We start from the raw sequence: 24,676 nt of genomic DNA on the forward strand, positions 1-24,676 counted from the left end.
TAGTGTAGTGTGCCAGTGTCAGGTTTGGACCGTTTTCACCGAGTCTGCAATCAAACCAAAGCTGGACCAGTTGATATGAGCCCCATATCATGAGGCCACCGAACCTGTTCCTGTACTGTGTCCCCCACTAATATGCAACATTACTTGCGCAGAGACTCGACTGTTCCTCCTGATACCTCTGAAAGGGACAAAGCTGGATGAGTCACTCCAGCAGACGAGGGGGCTTTGGTTGCTGAGGGGGAGGTGGTGGTTGTTGTGGGGAGGGGGGGCAATCCCCTGTCTCTCTGCAAACACAACAACAACAGCAGTAACACACTCCTCGCTGCACTCCTGATGTATTTTCAGGCAAAAACAGGCATATTTGCCAGCTGTGTAATTTACTACGGCTCTCATTTGCATATTAAAGCCTTAATTAGCCCCTCTGAGCGTGTGTGTGTGTCTGTGTGTGTGTTTGTGTCTGAGTGTGGGGTTGGGGGGGGCGGGGGGTAATCACTTGGACGTGTAGCCAGGGAAAGGGGGGTGATCAGCAGTTCGGGTCTGGATTGGGGCCGGAGGGGAGCGGAGTCTCCCGCCCTGGTTCCCCCTGTGGACCGGCTGGTTCTGATGCAGTGCAGAGCGAGGTGGAGCTCTTTGATGAATAACACTCAACATGTCTCCTTGTCATTTTTGATCAGTCCCACTCTTCCAAACCAGGAGGTGCAACCTACACTATCACAGGAAGAAGATTTGTTTTGTTTTGTTTTTTTTTCCAGCTAGCCTCGCTCTGTCCAAAGTGAAAAAATATACCAACATAACACCTCTGGCGTTCACTTACTAGTACTTTGTACTCTCATCTCATTTCACCAAAATCATCAATTTGTGGTTTTAGCTGTGCACACAGTATGGATAATATAAGCTTCAAACAGGTACTGTTCATTCATGCTCCAACTTTTTAGATCAAATTCTATTATGTAAGTGTTCATGTTATTGTGTCCACCCCCATTCATGCCTCTGACAGCTCTTCAGAGCTGCACATCCAAAGTGTTGATGAGTACTGATAGGTGTACACTGAATCAATGGTTTACTCACAGCTAAATTAAAGGGTCAGTTCACCTAAATAAAGGAAAAAGAGAAAAAAACGTTACTTATGCTAACCTCTAGCAGTGTCGAGCTATGCTGATAGTTGTGATACAGCATCTGTCTCTTAGATTTTTGCCTTCACCTCATTGCAGTGGAGGTTAACAGAATTCCATTTGTGGTGTTCACAGCATTAAATGACATTTCAAAAATTGCATTTACAAATTTAACAACAGCATGTGACTCTGGATGATTCACATACTGTACCTTGTTGCCAGCAGTTTTCAAACTGCTTTCAACAGAAGTAGCAGTACCTACAGTAGGGACTAGTAAATTATACTCACTTCCGCTGTAGAGGGCTGAGGCAGACATCTCATAGACATATGCCTTTAAACCTGGACAAAACTATCTGTATGGTAAGATACCATCAGAGGTAAGAGAGGACATGTTATTTGGTAAACAGATCCTTGACCTGTGCATCAGACCCACTCCGATTTCAGAAGATTTGGTCATTGCTGTTTGTGTAATACTGTATAGCGTTATTTTTCTCTCACCCACAGAGTGAGCCCAGTGCACATATGATACCCCAAATGTACATTTTCATTGGTGAAACTAAGTTGCTTTGTCAAAACTTTATTCAGCTTTGCTGACACACCAGACTGTGCAATTCAACAATTTTGTGGAGCCACAAGGTCATTTTATGCAGAGGAGGCTTTTCTCACTGGTCATAGCCCAGTAAGTCCACATTCCCCATTCAGACATGCAAGACGCTCGCTCAAACAACTTGGCATAATGACCAAAACACTGGAAGTTCTGCAATTGATATGGGCTTCCTCTGCATAAGGGGGCATATGTATATCAGCCCCACATAAGTGGGGGTATTGGATTGCATCGCCTTTCAGCGGGCATGTCCTGAGGCGCCACGCTCAAACAGTTACCCATCAGCAGCTGGCAGCCTCTCATCTGACTACCATGAAGCCCTATGCGTGTCTATCTCTCTCGCTCCCTTCATCCACAAGCCACATCCCTTTCACTTTTGAATGGCGGGCTGACTGCAGAAATTGCCCCTGTCCACCATGCGCGCTGAATATTTAACTATGAATGTGAAATATCTTGGCAAGACTTCAACCAACTTCAAAAGTGAGAGCCCCTCCAACTCTCTTAGCATACACACACTCCCAGTATCCCCTCTTTTTTACACTCGTGGATCGATCATCCCATCCCCATATGGAGGGATGTCAGGAGAGGAAGTGGTGAATGATCTTCTCCGGTTGGGCACCAAAGTCACTGACTGAAGGCAAAACTCCCGACACTAAAGCTCTGTGGATGATAAGGTGAGACTCCTTCAACACAGTGCACGATTCTGGTGGAAAGAGGAGATTGACAGAGTGAGGGAAAACATTACAGCTCAGGAGTTCTGCTTTGGCGGTTTGGCCCCTCCATTCAAGGCCCTCCCTCCATTCTCCCTGCCAGACATGGTTCCCCTCTCCTTCACCCTAATCCACACAGGGCACAGCTGTGCCAATTGTCGATCAATACCGGACTGCGATGATCAGCACTTAACATGTTCCGTCCCAGACCAACAGTAGGAACCAATTTGTTTATGGAGATTTAATTGAGTTAGTGTTTGAAAGCAGGACAATCGCTGGATTTGAAAACTGGGCCTGTGTCAGCTCATTGGGTTTGCATTGTGTCAACGTCCGCATCCCCCCTGCTTGATGTGGAAAGAAAAGCAGGACTTAAATGAGGTGAAACCAGCTTTGGCACGTTCAAGGCCACGGTCAAACCCTGCTGCCTGTGCTCGGGGCCAGTGATCCTCAGCTGATGGATCCTTAAGAGGGAAATGCTTTCATTTCATACAGCAGTGTCATAGCAGTGACTTTTAAGAGATTCAAACAGTAATGCATCTGATTGACAGTATATAAAACAATTGGCTCAGGGATTTTGACATGTGTCATATTGTCATATAACACATCACTGCTCATTTAAGTCATTTTGTACATAAAAAAACTATATGGTTGGATTAATACATGAAATGTGTTGTTGATAATCATGGTCCCTAGACGATAGACCACACTAAATTAGGTCATCCTGTGATCTTAAACCCAGCTCCAGCTATACATTAAGGCTTTACAATACAGCATTAATTGCCATGATATAGTCAACAGTCCACAAATGCCATGAATTGCTGACCGCATTCATGGTCCTAGGAAGGAAAACTTTGGGTTTTTGAGTCCATTGTCTGGTCTTCATTTCAGTCATTCGATGAAATCTTACATTTTGGCCCATGCAGCTTAAAGGTTCTAATGCCGTACATCAAAAGGACATGTCTTTGACCTTTGATGTGTTACGGCCTGAGAAATGCAGCAGCCACTAGTGCATCGTCCGACAAAACACTACGGCCACGGACAAATCAGTCTGTTGTCAGTATAACACCCCCCCACCCCCCCAGTCCAGTGATTGGGGGTGGGTGGGGGGTAATTGGATTTGTTGTCCACTGGCTGGCAGGCCCGGCCTGTCTGCTCAGCTTAGTGATGAAGACATCAGTGTGACAGGGACCCAGTGAGAGGATCAGCTGGTGTCCTGGATGCCACTAATAAAGCTGTGGTCATGCCACGGCCATGCCGCCACGGCTGCAGCCAGCTGTTACCTCTGCCACCTCTCCCCCAGTGCTAGTGCCGATTCCACAGCTTGGGGAGTTGGGGGGAAAGGTAGGGGGGGTGACATGGTGAATCAAGAGTGGGCAGCCTTATTAAAGCAGATGCCAGTCCCCTATTTGCTCTGTTGGAGAGGTCAGAAAAACACTCCCTCAAAACTCCTCTGTGGTTCCGGGCAATGCTGGCACCAGAGAAGTGTCCTGGCATTGCCTGTGATGCTCTGTGTCAGTAGGCATCTTATTAAAGCACTGACAGGAGGCTAGCCAAAGTCAAGGGCTGTAGTTTAGGCTTCACTGCAGTTGTCCCCTAGTTCACCCCATCAGGGATCAATAGTTTATGTCCTTAGTGTCCTGCAAAATATGCCATCTTTAAACATTCTACTAATTATTGCAAAAAGAAATTCTAGTTGAATCCTAGAATGCTTGTACAGTTTTTAAGAATCAGTGTGGCTTAGATACAGGGAGGGACAGATTTTCCTCTTGCAGCTCATAAAGATGTGTGTGTGGGGTGGTGGCTCTCAGCTACAACAGAAAATCAATTTCACGTACAAAATAAAAAGCAGCCGATATGCACGTGAGTGGCTCTGCATAGCCGATATGATACATGTAGTATCATCACAGTACATGTCACACTGGAGCATGAGTGAACATGGTGGATATGAAGCTGACCTGGTACCTGTGAAGCAGAAGGTGTGCACTAATTATGTGATGGCAGTGACAACTGAAGTTGAGACAGTGTGATGCAGTAAAGCTGTAGTGATGATGTGGTTGTTGAGATGAGAGCACCAGCAGTATTTTTAGCAAAGCACGCCTTCTTTAGATTACAACAAACTGTTTTCCAAACATTTAGACTTTTGAAAGTTTTTTTAATGTTAAATTAGATTTTATTTATTTATTTTATTTTTTCCAGGGTAGCAGAGCTTTGATATGTACCTTCAGAGGCCTAATGGGCTGTGGGATAGTTACATTTTTTAAGACTGGAGCAAACTTTCACATTATAGTGAGGCTAGACTATTAATATTTTCAATTTTGGCTTCCAGCGTTCATGAAAATGAGGTAATCGAGATACAATTATCCAATTATCGCAGATCATATGTTCTTGCTTTAGCAGGTGATCCACTAGACTGGTTTTGAAATTCACTGCCGATGTGGCTGAAGTCTGAACTTGTTTTCTCAGACCCTGCTGGCACAGTTTGCATAAAAATGTGAGATCCTTTCCCCTGGAATTTACCACGATTTATTCAGAAAACTCCTTCAGATATTGAAGGAGTCATGAAGAAAAAACTCTTCTGACTTGTCAATCGCACTAACCATGCTCTCATGCCACCCATGTTCACGTTCATGAGTGGCAAACAGATACCTACAGTTCACTGTTCACCAAAAACACCATGTTCAATGAGCATACAGTATCACTTTACTCTGTGCATGCACAACACTAAAAGCTTATTTCCCAAAGACCCTTCTGCAACCCCTCCATGTGACCAAGTTGTTAAATGGAGTAATTCAGTTTGGAAGTGTCACTCGTGTAATCATTTACATTTAAGAACTGGTTGTTTAGCGGTTTGGAAAAGATACTCACTCAAAACTCATAGACTTTGAGCAAATGTGGCTGATCATAGGTAACAGAAAACACTCCCAGAATCTCAGGTTTATGGCCAAGATGTGAGCTGTGTTGCCAGTCATTTCCATTCTGTCTGATCCTTCCTGTCTCTTCAGTCTGATGTGCCTCCAAATTATCAATGTTTCTGTCTTGTAGATGAAAGCCAGATGACTGCTGCATGAACAATGAGTGTACCCTTAAGGAAGCAATAGTGCAGAGTAGTCTGTCATTAGTTCTTTATTTGCTGCATGTATTACTTTTGTATGTAGTATGAATTTAAATATGATTAATAATGAGGAGACATTTTAGTGTATTTCAGTGTTCATAAAGCAAAGAGAAAGGTTGCTTTCCATTTAATGTTACAGCTGGTTTATTAGATGTTCAGCAATAAGTACACTTTTTACAAACAAGTAAAGAAAGAAAGAAAGAAAGAAAGAAAGAAAGAAAGAAAGAAAGAAAGAAAGAAAGAAAGAAAGAAACTTCCCTCCCTCCTCTCTGCAGTTGTTGGTTGTCATCGTTCATTTCACTTATTATTTAGTAATTATTATTATTTTAGTAGATCATTAGCCTCTCCACTGCAGTTTACATTGTGAGCCACCACTTCAGATTTGTTTCCTTTAGCTTTGGCACAAAAGGAAACATGTGCACCGTTGTCACTGAGCAATCAACGCCAGAGGTTTTCAGTGTGGGAGAAAAGGGAAAGCAATGGGGATGATTGTAACTGTTATCTGTTGCTATCTGGGTGGTGATTCAGGGGTCTGGAAACAGGCTGACAGTGCTCAAATCTCAGATTTTTTTTAATTTCACATAAGGAAGTAATGATTTCACCTCTCCACTTAAACATTTACTTGAACATTGCCACTGGCAGCAGGGAACTTCCAGTCTGCCCGCCTCAGACTGAGTCGACGGTTACAATATTTAAATGCAGTACCATCTCCATAGAGGCAGGTATAGTAATAATGAGCTACAAATATTCACAGTGGCATCATTTTAATGTTAATTGGATATTTTAAAACTCCTCAGCTGCCAACTGGGACATCGTGGTTTCGCTCGCATTACCTGCTCAACCAAATTTTAAGCTTAATAGAATCTAACATTGGGCCTGAAAGTTCATTCTTGGAGTGGTGGATGACGCCATGACAGTTGTGGGGAACTTGGACAAGAGATCAAGTGAGCACAAGAGGCAGAAAGAAAACCAGACCAAAACCACACAGCATCCCCTGGGAAGAGATCAAAGGTCACCTGAACAGCAGACACCATTTCTGATCAGGTGGGGGTTACCTTATCTCCACAAATACAATCACCTGCTAACACCTGACCATAGTTTTCACCCTTAGGCCACGAGAACACCCTAACTTCTCTCAGTTATAACTCCAGCAATAGCTGGCTGGTGATGTTAGATGTCTCATTACTTGTTAAAAACTACAAAATATGATGTTTTAATTGGAGCTATTTCCATTCCTGTTTCAAAACAAGAGTGATTGGCTGCTCTGGAGGTGGGGAGAACACAGTCAGGAGGCACAGAGAGTCCCCAGATGGAGACCCAGTCTGCGCTTGGACCCCTCTCGAATTTTTGAAGACAAAATTACACAGAAATCTATTTTAAGGCTCGTTCTACCAGTTTGTGAGAAAATAGATCATGACAGGTGGCTTGTTGATTATTGAGATTAAGATGCTCTGACAGATGATCTGGCATAACTAAGGTGTAGATGACCCATATTCCATTCACACACACACACACACACACACACACACACACACACACACACACACACACACACACACACACACACAGTAACCTCAGAGAACATATGCGGCCTAACTTCTGAAACACTTCCATACATATGGCAGCTCAGCTCAGGCTGAAGCTGCTGAAACAGCTCCTTCATATGGCCTCTCCTTTCTCCTCTGCCTGTCCCTCTATATTTTAGATACATTTGTGAACGCACACCCTCTTGCAAACTACATATAGTTCCTACCAACATTCTCACATAAGCCACAAGTACACATACATGAATAATATTTGCATATATTTACTAATGATTTGATCAGATCATTTCTGTGTGCTGATGAATAACAGCTGCTGGCATCTGATGTTATATATTCCTCACTTGTCCTCTCCTCTGGCTCGATCCTAACAGTAGAATACATGCACGAAAGGCATTCAAAAAGCCAGGCGTTATTTCTCATCCTCTACATTCCAGTTTTTAGGTGGAACTAAACAGCACAGCGCAAAAGACTTGGGGGGTGGCACTCTGTTTTGTGTGAGAAGTATGACTTTTAAAGCAGTCTGCAAATCAGCCACCCTTATATACAACACAGAGACAAAACTAAGGCAGGGTTTGTCCTCAGGGAGTCCATTCGGGAAATGTCACAGACATGGAGCTTTTTTACCAAGCCCTGGATTGCATATTCACCTGTGTAACGACCCAATCACAGGTAGCGCCACGGACACTGTCGACTCACTCTAAGTCATTAAACGCCACAGAGAGGTGGCATTGAGGAACGTCAGGAAAGCTGAAGAGGAGACGAAAGTCACAGCTTTGGGAGTGACGGTGGAAGGGGTGACCAATAAGAGAGGCCTCAAACATCTTTCAATAAACTTTTAAAAAAAGAATTGAGAAGAAGAAAGGAAGCAAAGATTAGGTGCTCTTTGTTTTTTCTTTGTGGTCCAAAGTTGAATTGTTGTTGATGACAGAAAATATGTAAGAATGTGCATGAGTCAACAGCAGGGTTGAAACCTTTATTGTGAAAAAATAAGGGCCAGAGAGAAGAGAATTATTATGAAGTTTCTATATAAGTTTCATCGTTCTGAGCAGTTTTGAGAGGTTCACACTTTTTGCATTCCAAATAGCAAAAAGGATTCATGGAAAAGTCTCTGTCATAGATGAAAATGATAGACACCCTAAATGTATAGTCAATGTACAGTATCAAAATGTCAAAAAATGTTACATTTGTAATTTCTTTTCAAAGATCAAATGCAGATAGAAAAGCAATGATTTTCAGAAAAACAAAAAGCAAACATAATTTCTTTTCAAACATAAAATTAGTGTTGTAGCTGAGTGTCTACATGTATGAGTAAGTTAAAGTAATGCTTTCTATGACAGTTTGTGTAGCAGGCCAGTGTTAAGGCACTGTTAGGGTTTGTTTGTATCAGAAATATTGTCACTGATGCACTAAAATATGTCTTATTATGGGGGGGAAATGCAAGAAAAAAGATAAATGGAGGAAATTAGGGTTCATGTTGCATCATATCAAGGGTTTTATTGATGGTCTTGTGAAGGACAGCGGTATGAATGGCAGGCGAGGTCTTGTTGCTTGGTATGAGCTTGCTTCTCAATGTTAGCATTAGCTCCTAAAAGACTACCATTAGGAAGCTAATGTTAGCTCACTAGCATGATAGCTAAGAATGAACATAATCTCAGCAAGCTGTAAAATAATTTAAAGAAAAGGTTAACCTAGCGCATATCTCTGCAACATGTACCATCAGAACTTCTTCACATTTTGTGTATAATGTTCACTTTTTGAACTTTTTAAACTAAAATTCTGGCCATATCTGACACATTGCATTGCATGCTTTCTTCAGCAACAACTAAATGTGGAAGTCTGGGTATCGTGAATTGAGCGATCTCTGTGTCCTCCATCCTTGTCGTTCCCTGCTGAACGTTGCTTCAGGTCGGACGGTCCACCATGGAAGACCAAAGACGCTCCATGGCAAACTGCGTACTTCACCTTGTACTCATTATGGTCCATCTAATCAGATGTGTATTTGGGCAGCCACTTCTTTTTACGGATGGACTTGAACTAGAAGTATTCTAAAAGGGCATCTGAGTAACGAGGGCAACAATGCCATTGATTAACAGACAAGTTGCCCGTCTTTCGCAGTGTCATTCAATGTCTTGTTAAATTCTTCTCTGGCGTGCATGAAAATGCAGGACAATGTTAAAACATAAGTATGGTTGTTTTTTTTGTTTTGTATTGCACATTTTTCCCAAAATTCTACATCTGCATTCCAAGAGTTGGATTTAAGAAAGAAAAAATACTTTGTCAACATCAACAGCATCCAGTGAACAACAAGATGGAGTGTAATCTCCTGCAGCTAGAACAGCCAAACAGAGTTTTACCTGTGTTGATTTCAGGAGGAAAATAGTTCTAAAAGTGTGAAGATCAATTAGGCAGAATTAAAGCGGTGCTGGCTTGGGAGAGCATGGCTGGGGGTCTCTGCGGTGGTCTCTCCAGATAATCACCAGCCCAGGGCCCTCCATAATCACATGGAGGAGTGTTAGCTTTCACACACCGCTGCTAAAGAGAGGGATTAGAAAGCCACACAGCCTGATGAATACAGGGCAGGATGGTGTGTGTGCTGGTAGATGGGGCATTGTAAGTTCAAGTTCAAGTTCTTTATTGTCACACGAAGTTCAGTTAGAGCCAAGCAATTTTTATGGGTCAGGCTCCCTCCAACAGTCCTCTTAAAAGCATGGATTAAAAATACGGATGAAGAATCACCTAAGTGGGAATAATTAGAATCAAAAACATAAAATATCGGGACCAAGTGGGCAACTGACAGGACAGGAGGTGTTCATGGGTTTCTTTTGTTTCCAAGACCAGACCTGGGTCCCACCAGATCCAAGTTAGACTCAATCTGATTTACTGCAGAACTCATATTGACCCAAATCAATGTTTATAATATCAAAGTTGAGCAGAGTGCACCGCCTTTAGTTCTGATCATGTGGTGCATCATAGATTTTTTTTTGTTTTTTTTGTTAAGACTGGGAGCGTGTGCAGGGAAAATATTAGGTATTGCTCCTCTTTTTAGCTTTTCTTTCATTGCTGTTGTCTGTGCGTGGGTCTGTTTGGGGTGACTTCATTTGGAATGGGTCTAGTTGTGCTCTGCTCTGTTTGAACTGGTCCTTTAATCCCCGTTTAGACTGGATCTTTTTTTTTTTTGTATTAAGTTATGCATGTCAGGTATGAGTACGTTTTCCAGAGGCCCATTCAGATCTGTGAAATCACTGCACTGTATGTGTTGTATGTTAATTAAGTGCAAATTTGTTTCTGATTATTCACCACTAAATTATAGTATCAACTGAAATCAACATGGACAAGAGCACTGTGAGCCAAATCCTGCATGATTAGTCATGTAGAAAGGCCCAGTGACATCTTTTAATACGTTAAGTTTAAGTTATGCTCACATGGAGTAAATTCACACACAGACTGCTTTCTGATTTCCACACCCTGTCTGTGGCTCTCAGCTCCAAGCCCACTGGTTCTTTCACAAGATATAAATCTTTAAAAGTAGCTCATAAACATATAGTTTCATTATTTTCAAAGGTCTTTAAAAATCAGTATTTTCTGAAAACAGCTGGTCACTGTAGTGTGTTTCAAACGTTACTCATATTGGAGGAAACAGTGCATTTTGGGACTATTTTCAGCAGCAGATTAATCCACATTCGGTTCCTTAGTGAGTATTTGGGGCAGCAGGACGGTGTACGTGGGACTGAATTAAAATAAACTCCAGCTTGTGTGTTCCTGGTAATGAAGGACCATGTCAGCCAATGCAACAGTGTGGTGCACTGATTAGTTTTTGGACATGCCATACCGAGAAAGACAGAAAATTTTCATGCGTCATAAGTTCAGAAAATTCAGCAGCATTCATAATGGAACTGGATCAGCCTAGAGCGTGTTTCATTATCAGGTTCATTCATGAAAATAATAATTCAAATATTTCTTATCATGATGTTTCAATTAAAGATGAATATTGTTTTGGTCAAGTCTTGATTCAGTCGCTCCTGAACACAACACTGTTCCGCACACTGATCACTTATCTAAATTTCCCAGTGGGCTCGTGTCACTGTGGGGAACACAACCATGATCTGTGACCAGCAGCTGAATATTTATCTGTTTAATCCATGATCATTAAAACCTCAATATGTATCAATATTTCTTCCCTGATTTATCAATTCCTCAGTATTTCTCAGCCTTTAAAGTGAGATCATCTCTGAGCCAAGCTGCTGTGGATGAATTCAGATGCTGGGTTTAACCTATTCCCTGAACATCTGCGGATGAAGTTAAGTTTATGGAGAAAGCCATCAACCAAACTGCAGCGCAAAATCAGAGCAATTCAACAAAAAATAAAGCACACGCCAAAATGTGTCTCTGATGGTCGTAAAAATCCTGTTGAATCAGTTCCCTCACATGAGACAGAAAGTCGACTCAAACACACCGACACAAGTTTGCTGCAAGTGTGTGAATGTGTGTGTTTTCCTGCGCACGGGGTCAGGCATGTTGAATTCACGTACCCTTCTTGGAGCGCCTCGTGTTCAGCCTATTGTTTTCCTTCCTGTGACTTTTATTTTGACTCTTTTTTTAATTGTCTCCCTTGCTGTGAACCTCAATATAATTATCAAATCATAACTTCCCAAATATGTTGCTGTTGTAATTACCAAAGCCAACATGTACAGCAGAAGACTGCAGTGACGCCGGATAACAATGCATGTGTGTGCTAAAGCTGAGCGTGGCACCACCTCCCACCCCCTTAAACACCAGGCGTCATTTTCATAATTTTTGTAATGAATACTTCAGCTCTGGAATAATTTCCATTATTTTTTGTATTTTTATAGGCCATGTTAAATCAGTTTGCGCTGCATGTGACGCTGCAGCGTAAACTGAAAGTAATTATTAGTGTTTGGGACTAGATCAGGTGCAAAATAAGAAAACAATGATAACAAAAGTGGCAGTTTTCATACCTTAAAATTGCACTTTACCACAATTTCTCCTAATTTGCTCAACAGTCAAATTCAAAATTGTAATTTAGTTGTGTGGAGTTTGCGTTCATGTGTTTACCTCTTATTTAAAGATCATCCAGCTGGATTAATTCTAATAGATTTCTTTTTTTGTCTCGTGTACCCCCTGCATTGTCAAAACTTCACAGTCAAACGCCTCAAATACAACATAGCTTTGTTTCTCACTGATGAACATGAAAACATATTCTCTCATCTGCCACACATGCTCGCAACATGAGGGAGCAGGTATTTGGTATACAACAGTGACATCTTCAGTCGGAGTGATGGAAGGCTGCAGACAGAGCGGAGGACAGGGACGTGGAGGAGAAGGAACAATAGACGAGCATCTCAAAGCAGCTCTGTGTGTCTGTCGATGGAGGAAATGCTGGTAATTACTGCCATTTATAGAAAGAGAAACAGGCTCTGTGAATAAGCTCAAAATGCATTCATTAACATTTACTCAGCATTATTCCACCTCCACTGAATAACAGAGTTTGTTACGAGATGTTCAAGTTTCCTGATGGAGGGAGCAGCTGACCGACTTTAAGCTGCTCTGTGTAGTCTGTGAGAATGGGTGGAGGCTTTAATGGCATTTTTTTTTTGTTATGGTTAATGAGATATTAATGATTGAAGACAACTTGTTTTTGTACTTCTAACTGTAAATTCAAAACATGTCTTCTACCCCAGATCATCCCTCTCCACACCCACATCCACCCAGTGTTTGATGTCGCTGTGTTTCAGTTTGACTGGATTATGACTGCATGCACGCGTGCATTCGTACATTCTCTATCCATTTACAATATTTATTGGTTAAGAAGTTTGGCTTCTTTTGTGAAATGAAAACAGGTTGGTGAGAAACTAAGCCATGTTGTATAACAGTGCTGGAAAAGAGTTGGTTTGAAACTGAAACAAACAAACAAAGAAAGTCAAACGAGTCGTTCCACAAAAAGGTCAAAGGTCATAATTACTGTTTTGGACAGATCTCAGTCTCAACTGTTGAGCAACCATGGAGTCCTCATAGGTCACAATTTATTTCAACCTCGTCTATTTAAGATTTCTAACAATATACAAGCACTTATGAATGAGATACAAACACACTAACGTACCTGCAAATGATATTTAAAGTGTTTGTCAACAGCTACATCTCCCCACAGGAAGCATCTTTATCTGATATGTAACATATCATGAATTCAATATGGCAAAATGATTTGTAATTTGTAATTATTTTATACTAATATGTCTTTGTGCATGTTGAACATATTTATGGAGTTTCAACTGGCTCATGAATAAATGCTTTATACTGTTAGGATTTATAAATCGTGTAGTCATATGTAATGGTCTGCTGTGTTTTCAAGCATTCGTGAACTGTTTATTCACTAATTATAGAGGATTTAAAATCACTGACAAACACCTCAATAATCCCTGAAAAAAATCCTTTATATTTGTTTACAATTATGTTTAGTAAGTGTCACTCACTGACCTCTGGCCTGCCAAGTTGACACTCTTATGCTAGTGTTGGAGCAGTTTGGGCCAGTTTAATTAGGACCAATATCATCCAGCAGTTTAATCTCAAAAGAAATAACATTTGTGAATAAATAATCATTTTTTGTCATTGTATGTCTTAAAAATCATGGACTTTCCAGACTTAACAATCTGGTTTTTTACATTAACGTAAGTGAAGCACTGACCAAACCAAAATCTAGAAGGCGGTGTTCAGTGTTACTGAACAAAACCATGTCATCAGCTTCTCCCACAAAGACTCTGCTCTGCAAAACCTGACAAAACAATTTGTCTTCATTTTTTTGCTTTGCCCGTTTTGTCTATTTAATATGTGCAAACTGCGCAATTATCTTTTGTGTAAATTAATATTTTATTTAAAGACTTTTCCACCCCCTGAAAGAGAAAAAAAAAATCAACGGCAAAATCTTGGAATTCATTTGAAATGTATGGCGTGTGAGACAGTAAATGCATTGGCTGCAGTGTTTTATGAGGAAACACTGAGCCGGTGAAGAAATTAATAACTTACACACCTCCAAATTTAAAGCACTCGCATTGTTGATCAGCCTCAACAATATGACTTAAAAAAAGGACACAATACGCCACTCGCATAACACTTGAAACTGGCATCTGAGATGTCATTTACATATATTAGCATATAAAGTAATTGGCACAGATGCCAAGGAAGCAGCCGCAAACAGATTAATTGTCATCGAGCAGTCGTGGTGACATAGTTAAAAATGAGCTCCTTTTAAGGCACCAATTATCAGAGAATTTCCAAAGTAACCTTTTTTCATCAGCGATTCCCTTTCCCACTGTTGTCGCCTGGAACACACACACTGGCACACACACACATGCACGCACAATGGAAGACAGACATGTAATATGCATAGTATCAGCATCCTAAATGTATAAATATTGTAAATAGCTGTCTGTCGTCTTTCAAGTTGTGCCTTTGAAATCAGGCCGCGCCGCATCCCGCTCTGAAAACGAGCACATGTGCCTTTGTTTAGCCCGAGACGAGAACAAACGGTGGATTCTCACACACAGTCATTGTGAGAATCCGTAATGAATTTTCACAGATAGAAATAAGAATGCCTCTGCTGGAGCTTCCATATGCTGTTTTCTTCTCTTTTTTCTTTTTTATGAGCACATTTTAATACTCTGTGAGCCCTGGTTTAGGCACAGGTATTGTTATGCTTTGTGCATGCGTGCGTGTGTTTGTGTGCGTAGGTGTGGGTGTGTGGGTGTGTGTGTGTGATCCGCCTCTGAACCTGCACATGTTCACATTTGACAAAGACCGTCTTCTCTCCTCTCTATAGCTTTACCTCCACGCTGTTTTCAGAAAAAGGCTTAATGTCAACATTTAGCATAAAACCAGCTCCTCGTGCACGAGCTTCAGTCTGACCCCGCTGACCCTTCAGTGTGCGTTTCACTGTCCTCCCTCAGCGACGCCAACAGATTGGAGCCGCCGCTTCTCTCCTCCCTGCTAATAATAAATGGAGAGTGGCTCCATTTTTAAGGTTGTCTTCGGGAATGCAGGTAACAAATGAGCTAGTTTAAGCTGCCTGCACCTCAGAGAGATTTAAACGCTCGTTCCCGGCAGCCACCGTGCAGCCATCTTAACTAACGCTGAGCTGACGGAGAGAGAGAGAGAGAGAGAGAGAGAGAGAGAGAGCGAGAGAGCGAGAGCGGCTGAGGCAATCCCACATGGAAACATCAGGCGAGGAGGAAGGGGGCAGACTTTTCAAATCAGAGCCTCCCGAATGTGTTGTTGTTGAAATTAGGGTTCAGTATCGACCACAGCTGCAGAAAATATGGCCCGGCGTGCCCGACGTTCCAGGGAGCTTCTGTAAATGTCATTTTTTAAGAAGATGATAAACACAGAAAAAAATTCACTGGGACAGGTTTTGATTTGAGACTTTCCAATATAATTTTAATGGCAGAATCCATTATTAGATTGCCAAAGAGGTATGAAATTCACTCCCTGTGCACATTAGAAAACTCAGCACTTAGTTTACTATTAATATTCAAACATGCAAACATTAGGACACCAGCTGTCTTCTGCTGCCATCTTGTTGTCCGTCTTGATCAGTCCTCTGCCCTTCTCTTTTTTCTTTTTTTTTCAGTGTCTCCTTGCTCTCTGTGAATTGTGGCTCACTGTTATGCCGTGGCATTATAGAAGTGGAAAGTAACAAAGTACATTCACTCAAGTCTATTTTTAAGGAGCTTGTGTTTTTATACGACTTTAAACTTCCACTTCACGACATTTCAAAAAATATTGTCACGACTTTTTATTCGACCGCTTAAAAACGTAAAATTTACAAGCACTGAAAAACATGTGATCAACACACACACACACACACACACACACATATTCACCACATGTAATTTTGAATGCAGATCTTCTTGTAGAGTTTACTGTTCTTTCCATCTTCAGCAGGAACCACTGGGCTTGGAGCGCTGAGAGCCACGGTAAGAGAAGTCAGAGAGTACTTAAAGAGTCCTTTAGTTGCATTTAGTTTTACCTATTTCCAAATAATTGCCCCTTGTAGTCGTTTTACTTTGAAAAGAATTGTTTTATCAAGGTTGTAGTTATCATTTACTCTGCTTCTGATTGGCTCATTTGACCTCAAATTTGTATGGTTAGAAAATGATGGTTTGGACCACATTTGCACACTGACACCAGCCCTTTTGGGATTGGACATTCCATTGGTCATGGGAGCGCACACACACACACACACACACACACACACACACACACACACACACACACACACACACACACACACACACACCAGTCAAATAGAGTCCTTGACACTCGCGTTAGAATTTTGACATGGCAGAAAATGGAGGAGAATGTGAAGAAAGAAGTAATTGTGTGGTGACAAAAAAGGAGTTCCCCCTGGCACCGAGTCGGGAAACAAGACTTTGTTTGGATTTCTAGCACTGACAGAAGGTGTGGAAATGTGTGTGTGTGTGTGTGTGTGTGTGTGTGTGTGTGTGTGTGTGTGTGTGTCATTTCGAGTGTGCATCCTGCACTGATGTTGCAGAAGCAGCCATTGAAATTGTTCACACATCCAGAGTGTTTTTTGTGCATGCATGAGTACCTGTGCATTTCTACTTATGCACATGTGTGCATGTAAGTGTGTGTGAGTGTGTGTGTCCTCCCATGTGTGTTTATATTCCTTAATGACTTTCTAATTCAGGGCCAGCAGGAACCTGCCTTTATCTCTATTAGTTTAGTAGCAGGGCAAACAAAGAGAATCTGTGGCCGTGGCACCGAGCCAGAGGAAGACTCAACCGTAAAAGCACTTGTCCATCTGCGTCTCCTCCTCCTCCTCCTCCTCCTCCTCCTCCTCCTCCTCCCACACTCTTATTCCTCCTTTTCTGGGTGTGAAACGCTCTCCTCTTCTCTGTCGGTGAAAAAAAAACATCTTGATTCCAGGCTCAGCAGTTCGCTTACTCAATCTTGAGGTATTGATTGTACATAGTGTGTATTGGGGGAAGGAGTGTGTGTGTGTTTGTGAAATCAGTAAATTAGTTTTTCTTTGCTGAAAGTCTGGCACCTGTATTCCATGTAGTAAACAGATATATTAAGGCATGATATTCCCTTGAGGCATAATTTTACTCATCAAAATGCACAAGAAGGAATCAGATACTAAAATATCATTAATTAGCAAGTCGATTTAAGAAAATGGGAGAAGATGGAACATTTGGCGCGTAAACAATGACTAGACGGTGTCAAAGATGCTGTTTGATGCAAAAACTGAGGTATTTATTTACTCTGCAAGCGATACAACTGGGTAAAAAGAGTGAAATGTGTACAAAATAGCTGTGACACCAAAAAAATCTCACATGGATCCTCGTAGAAGTCATTGTCTGTCAAGGGTTTCTCTGTAAAGAGAATCAAATCAAAAATGAAAAGGTTGAAAAGAGAAAACTCCGCTAGAGATTTAGGCACAATGTAAATGCATATATTCCCTAACGCATCCTGTAGATATGGCCAGACTTGAGCATGTTTTTAAAAACACAGTTATTACATAAACAGATTATTCTTGATTTTGGGGAAAGCAGTTTGATGAAATAATCTTAACTCAAGGCCCTTTTACTGGCTTTTATCAAAGCGAAGATGTGCTTACAAAATGCCAATTAGAGGACCTTGACTTAGGATTATTTTGTTAGTTATTAGTTGTAGATGCTCATGTTTAATGTTTATGGAATTAAGAAAGTCATTTGGAAAACAGTCTCAACTGTTGTGGAGCTTTCGGTCATATCACGTGTCGTTAACATAGTTGTCATGGAATTGTAGGTATTCAAGCACACATTGTTTTTGTTTTCATTTTTTTCCACATCAGCCTGTCATACCTACACTTTACACAAAAACATGTTTATTGATGAGGAATATGCAAATGTAACAAATTAATATTAAAACTAGAATAATTCAGTAAGTTACAGCCAAACCCAGAAATCTAAAATAAGCCACTATATGGTGGCTTCACTGTGTATCTGTCAATGACTGAAAGAATAAAGTTAGTGATATTCTTTATTCTTATTATTGTCAACAAATTCCATGAAAAAAGCAAAAACAATGTCAGTCATGTGTTAGTTCACAGGTTCCTAAACAGGACATCAGGAGCCACCAAGGGTTTCCAAGATAAATATGAAGGGATAAGCAAAAAAAAAAAACATGACAACATTATTGCAAAGGTTTTATATATACAGTGTTTTTTCCTGACTTTTGTCTATTTTTACTTTTTTTCTAGTGAAACACGGATCATTTCATTTCTCAAGGCCTCTAAAAACCTGCACATGAAACACTCTAAATGAACTGCTCACACACGTGCACGAGGCCATGACTAAATATTACGTTCATTTAAATGGTCACACACAGAAAAGGACTAAGGGACTGTTTACAGATGAATTCAGATTAAGTGTTCTAGTGAGTATTTGGGGCAGCAGGACGGAGTCAAAATGCACTACAGTCTGTGTGTTCGTGGTAATGAAGCACCGTGTCACCGTGTGTAACAGTGATGTGTTTTTAATAGCTTTTGGATAATAATGGAGCTCTATGGCACAGAGGATGAAGGCATATCATTTGTTGTCAAGTACAATACCATAATTACACTCAGTGCATGAAATATAACACACAGATGATCATTTTACAAACCAACATCACCTCTGACCTCTCCTGCTTTACTCAGGTCAGCTGTGTTCCTTTAGCTAAAGCACCCCAGGCCTCTTCCACGGGGGGGAGGGCAGCTTGTTCCTTTGTGTTCACCTTGTCAGCCTCATTACGTGGCATATGCTCCTCGCCGCTACAACAGCCGCTCGCTATATGTTGACTGTGGGGTTGCTTTGTGCCGGAGCACTGCCAAAGAGATCCCACGTGACTGCAGAGGCAGGTTGGAGATATACTGATATTTAATACTGATGTATGGAAAAATGGTAAGTGAGTGCTGTCATCACTACATGAGGTCCGCCAACTTTCCTGGCTGGGTTCTCTTCTTGTCTCGAAGACAAAGAGTGGGTGAAGCTACCCCACCCTCCTCCTCCTCCTCCTCCTCCACTCTTCTTCCACTCTCCTTGACACACGTTCCCCTTGAACAATGAATGAGCTATGGAGAGGGCCGGATAACAACTGCACACTCTCCACCTCTGCCCTGCTGCCTCCCGTCTGTGGAAGCGTTCAGGGGTTATGGGAGTGGTGGCAGATCTGCCTTTACCAGCTCCCACTGCACACATTGAGCCTACATTGTATGAAATCTGCTATATAAATAAAGTTGATTTGATTTGATGCCATCAGAGGCCAGGTATAATTCAATTGTTTGTGTGTGTGTGTGTGTGTGTGTGTGTGTGTGTGTGTGTGCAGGCGGTGGGGGATTCCCAGCTCCACACACTACCAAAGAGAAGACTGGTTCATTTCGTTCACCCGCCATGAGGACCACTCCTTTGGTTCTTTAGTTTTTTAGTACTCGACAGAAGCAAAATAAAATTCACCAAAACCACTGTGGTTCATCTTTCCACTGTTCCAGCAATCACCAACTCTGGTTTGGTGGAAATAAACCTTTAATTTACAGTTAGATATGAAAATATTCTGCCTCTACACACTGTTTTTCCCTCCTGCATCTCTTGTGCTACTGAAGGAACGCCCGTGTAATCATCCACTTGACCAACCCCAGTGTGTATACTTACATACAGGGATTATCTTGTGATGGCAACACATAGACATTCACCTCCCTGTTGTGGACAAACAGCCAGTCTCCCAGGTTAAGCATTCAGTTGTAGGGTTAAGATTTGGGTTAATAAAATGCCATGTGAACTGTGTCATTAGAACAAAAATAGATTTTGAATACAGGGAAAGAATATAGCATGCTGGCAGAAAGACTGAGTGGACAGGTTGAAAAAAAGAGAAAAGAAAAAAAGAAAGTATATGTGAAAATCAGATCATATACAGTCATGATGCACTTTCCAAATGTGTCTTTTAATGAAACACAGCAAACGGTGTCTCATATAAAGTTCTGTGTGCAAAATACTCTCACTGCTTTGCATAAATAGTGACCTCTGTTAAAGATGTACCTCCTGATCTGACTGATTTGAATGGTGCAACAAAATCAAGGAGAGCGCCTTTAAAAAGAGCCCATCAGGCCAAAGGCTTCGAGTTACAGTGAAAATGACAGTTCAAGCAGGTCTGTGGAACCTTTGCTGATGAGCAACACTGTGGCATTATGGGAGAACTGGAATGTCCAAAATGTAGCGTTACAGTAGCAACAGTTGGGCATGTTGAGAGTAACTGATGAGTGATGTTACGCAGCTATCGAGAGAAGGATTTGGAACATGTCATTAACAGACACTCTCTGAAGCATCCCTTTGAGTTCAAGCAGATTTAACTTTGACCACTAAACCAAAACTACCACCTCACAGCTCTGAGTAATACAGACTCAAATACGACATGCCAACAAGCTTCATTTGTCAGTGTGTGTGTTGTGGTCACCCACTGGCATTTACCAGTGCACCTGTGTGTGTGTGCTGGTAGGACGTGAGTGTAGAAATCAGCTGTATGCTGGGTTTGTCTTGTATTCTGTGTGTTTGTACAGTATGATTACAGATAGCCAGCACTGTGTGTGTGTGTGTGTGTGTGTGTGTGTGTGTGTGTGTGTGTGTGTGTGTGTGTGTGTGTGTGTGTGAGTCAGTGAACGTGCGGTCCTGAGTCTCTGTTGTGCCCTTTTGGGTCTTGTGTATGGCATCATTGGCATCCCTCTGACTCTCTCACCAGAAGGCAGTGGGTGTGAACTCTGACCGCCCCCCACCACCACCACCACCACCATCACCACCACCACAACACACACGCACATACACACAGACAAACCTCCTCCACCAGCAGAAGGTTGCATTGCTGTTCTCCACATGCCCGGCTCTCACCCATCCAGCCCCCCATACATCCTCCTTCTCCACCACCTCACCTACCCCCAGTGCTGGCAAAGGCATCTGGGTGTGTGTGTGTGTGTGTGTGTGTGTGTGTGTGTGTGTGTGTGTGTGTGTGTGTGTGTGTGTGTGTGTGTGTGTGTGTGTGTGTGTGTGCGCGTGTGTGTGTCAGGCGGGCTGCTGCGTGGTGAGCGTGCCCTCTGTCATTCACGCAGAGCAGCCCTGTCCAACTGTCACTTCCTGACAGGCCGATAATCAATCTCTTTATTAACTGCTCTGCTGCAGACCGCCACCACTGAGGGGAGGAGGGTGGGAGGAGGAGGAGGAGGAGGAGGAGGTGGAGGTGAACAGAAAGGAGGAAGGGAGGAGAAAAGAGAAGAGCCTGCTGCAGCTTAGAAAGTTAATGTTTCGCTCGGGGAAAGGTTCATTTTTAAGGCTGCTGGTTTTACTTTTGGATGGTGATGTCACACCTGATGACACAAAATATCAGTGTCAGTGACGATAAATGACAGAAAAGGTATGTTCAAGTGTTTCCCCACAGGGGGTCAGGACCCCCACAGAGGTCGCGGAATAAATCAGAGGGATGACAGGATGATTTTTATTTCTTATAATATTCTTTTATTTAAAACTGTTTGAGTGGGTCACAAATAGTCACTGCTTCATTTTAAGGCTACACCAAACGGCTGGGATGGAATCAGCCTGTTTATATACAGTATGTTGTGTTTTTAGCTTTTTCATTTCAGTGTTTTTATGTTGTCATGTAGGTTGTGTATCTGTGATTCTGGTTAATGGATTGTGTGTCAAATCCAAGCCACAGGTTCATGCTAGTTCACATATTCTACTGTGTGTGCTTGAGCGATTCAGGTGTTCAAGGAGGGACAACAGCAGGTCCATCTGAATCTGAACAAAGCAGAGACGTGGGTGGCGAAGATGTTTGGAACCAGGCTAGAGTTTGTGGGCAGGATAAAGCAAAACATGGAGCTGAAAGAGGCTAAAACGCGGAGCTGCAGGGTTGGGTGATGATTCCCTGTGAATTTTTCAGCAGTGACCTCTTTCACACAGCATTTTCATTTGATCTATTATTAACATAGACACATTTATCAGTACAGCTTTAAATAAAAATATGTTTCAGGGTGTTTTCATGATTGACAGGTGTTTCAATGATGGTGCCACTTGTTTATCACACTTCAGGTCCACTCATGCTTCGTTCCCTTTGCCTTCTTGACAACCAGAAATAGATATTTTCAGAGTTGCTGGTCTTGGTGTCATAATCTATTTCCATGTGTTTAAAAAGACAAAGCTGAGAGTGATGACAGAGAGAAGCTGGCTTGAGCTGCCGTCCAGACCTGCTGCTGCTGTTGGTTTTTGGGATGCTGGGCTTTCCTGACAGCATCACACCCGTCACCACAGCGATAATTTATGAGGCGAGAAAGTGCATCAGTGATTCTGGCGACCAGCAGCTAGCCAGGAGTCAGCACACTGCCTGTCTCCTGCTCTGTCCTTTTATTCTCCAGCCTTTCCTTTCTCTCCTCTGTCACTTCTCCACTCCTCTCTTCTTCTTGTCCTCTTGTCCTTGTTTGGAGGTGCTTTTTTTATTGTCTGAAGATAACTGGGAATACACTTAGATGTAGGAAAGAACAAACCGAAGAGGAGCAAATAAAGCACGCTGATGCAAAGTGGGTACCATAGAAGTACATTACAACATTTAATCACGATGGAGTTTTGCTGTCTGTCCACTCAACACAAATAACGTCTTTACAACTCCTCTGACCAGATCCCCATGAATCACACCCAGATGATGCATTCTAATCATTTTAGTGATTCTATGACCTTCATCAAGTGCCACCATAAGGTGAAAACTTCCACAATAACACAAGAAATATAAAAATCGAATGTGCAGGCTGGCATGGGATTGCTACACATTTATTCTCCTCAGAGGATGAGCCCCTTGCATTTTAGACAATCTTTAAACCTGCCTGTCATCATGTGATGAGCTAATTGAGCACTTGGGTCTTATCTTCATAGTTTCTCTCATCATTTCATTATTGGTAATCACAATATCATCATCACAAAAACGCAAGAAACACGAGCAGTCAGACGGTTTGATAGGTTTTCAACATGGATGCACTGTTCAGACTTTTCACTCTCCCATCACCTGTTCTGGTCTCAGCTCAAGGTATCTGTCCATACCACGAACAAGTGCCATCCCAGTGCCCTCTGTTTCCCAGATTTCAAATCTACACCACGCTGTGCATTGCAGAAAGAGCAAATTTTATAATGACATCTCTAATGTGGATCAGGATCCACTTATCAACACTGATTCAACAGACTGAATCAAATCAAACCCCGGGTCAGTCACACTACTCAGGAGGAGCACTTAACTTTGTGAGTATAATGTTATCGGAGCGAATGGAAATTTGGACAAAGCTATGAAAATAAGTTGGAATAAACTTTTGAAAGAGGTTCTTATTTTTCCCATTTTTCAAGAGTGCTATCTTATGTCATGAAATCACATAAAGAGTTCCACAAGAAAAAATGAATTCCGGGCTCACAAAGCACAATATCAAGCTGACGACAGCCCAACCTGACAGACCTGCAGCGTCAGTAGCTCATTTTATCTCCATCAGTGTAACATTCCAGCATCTGCAACACTTGACTGCATGCTGACAAAAAGACTAGTAGCACAAACATTTGCAGCTTCTCTCACTGAATCTGACCTCTATGACATGTTCCATGATGTTGACCAATAAGAACATAGAGCCATTTTGCTGGCACAGGCAAGTGGAAAAGAGAAAGTGGACTTGTCTTGTTGGTGCTGTCAGGTGGGAAAATGAAACCGGGCACTGGTGCCTCCTTTCTGATCACCTGTGTACAACTCATAAAAGATGGGGAGGGGTCCAACGTGCAGTCTGCCATGTCTCTGTTATCACCTAATGTGACACAGTGGGCATGTCATAGGATAAATATGATCTCGTCTGATCCTTGAATAACAGACATGGTTACAAAGTTGTCGTTCCCTTGACAACAGTTGCATTTTAGAGACCGTAAACCTCCTTGTGAAAAGAATTACACAAATCAAGGATCAAGGTTTTTTCAGCAGTCAGTCAAACAAACAAAAGGAGATCCTGTTTATTTTCTATCTGAGAGATGTCATTTCTGTGTGTGTATATCAAATGGCATTTTGCCAATCCTCATCCTCATGAGGATTTTAATGGCTGGTGTTTTTGTGTGATCACCAGGACGACTTTCTGACGGAGACTCAGATGAGGTTTCAGTCAGAGATCATCCAGCGCTGCCTTGCCAACGCCAGCCGCTCCCACCTCGCCGCGGACACCTCTGAGACATTACCCGCCGAGGCCGATCGACGAGCTGACAGCATGAGTGCAGCCTGTGCTCGCACACACACACACGCGCGCGACGCAGAGGGGGAAGCTGGCTAACCTTGTACAGATCACCTCAGAAAGCACTCATGGATTTAGTCACACAGACGCTGTGTCCCAGTGTCCCAAACCCAAACAGCTGACTAGCAGATATATGTGAATAATAATTCTATCGCAAATAATGATAACCATAAAACTCCAAATCCGGGTAATAAAGGCGGAGTAGAGCTCCCTAATGAAACGCCGGCCTCCCCGCTGCTTCCTGCCTAATGTTCCCGCC

The 24,676-nt window shown here is 42.1% G+C and overlaps 1 protein-coding gene across 1 annotated transcript in view; it reads left to right on the forward strand.

Moving 5' to 3' along the window:
- Positions 1 to 24,456, forward strand: part of LOC139342356 (protein phosphatase 1 regulatory subunit 37) — a 62,510-nt gene extending 38,054 nt beyond the window's left edge. Inside the window, exon 11 of the mRNA XM_070979423.1 lies at positions 24,256 to 24,456. Coding sequence (XP_070835524.1) covers positions 24,256 to 24,456 — 201 coding nt within the window. The remainder of the gene's footprint in view (positions 1 to 24,255) is intronic.
- Positions 24,457 to 24,676: the final 220 nt, after the last annotated feature.

Source organism: Chaetodon trifascialis, chromosome 14, assembly GCF_039877785.1.
Source record: "Chaetodon trifascialis isolate fChaTrf1 chromosome 14, fChaTrf1.hap1, whole genome shotgun sequence".
NCBI classification, from domain to species: Eukaryota; Metazoa; Chordata; class Actinopteri; order Chaetodontiformes; family Chaetodontidae; genus Chaetodon; species Chaetodon trifascialis.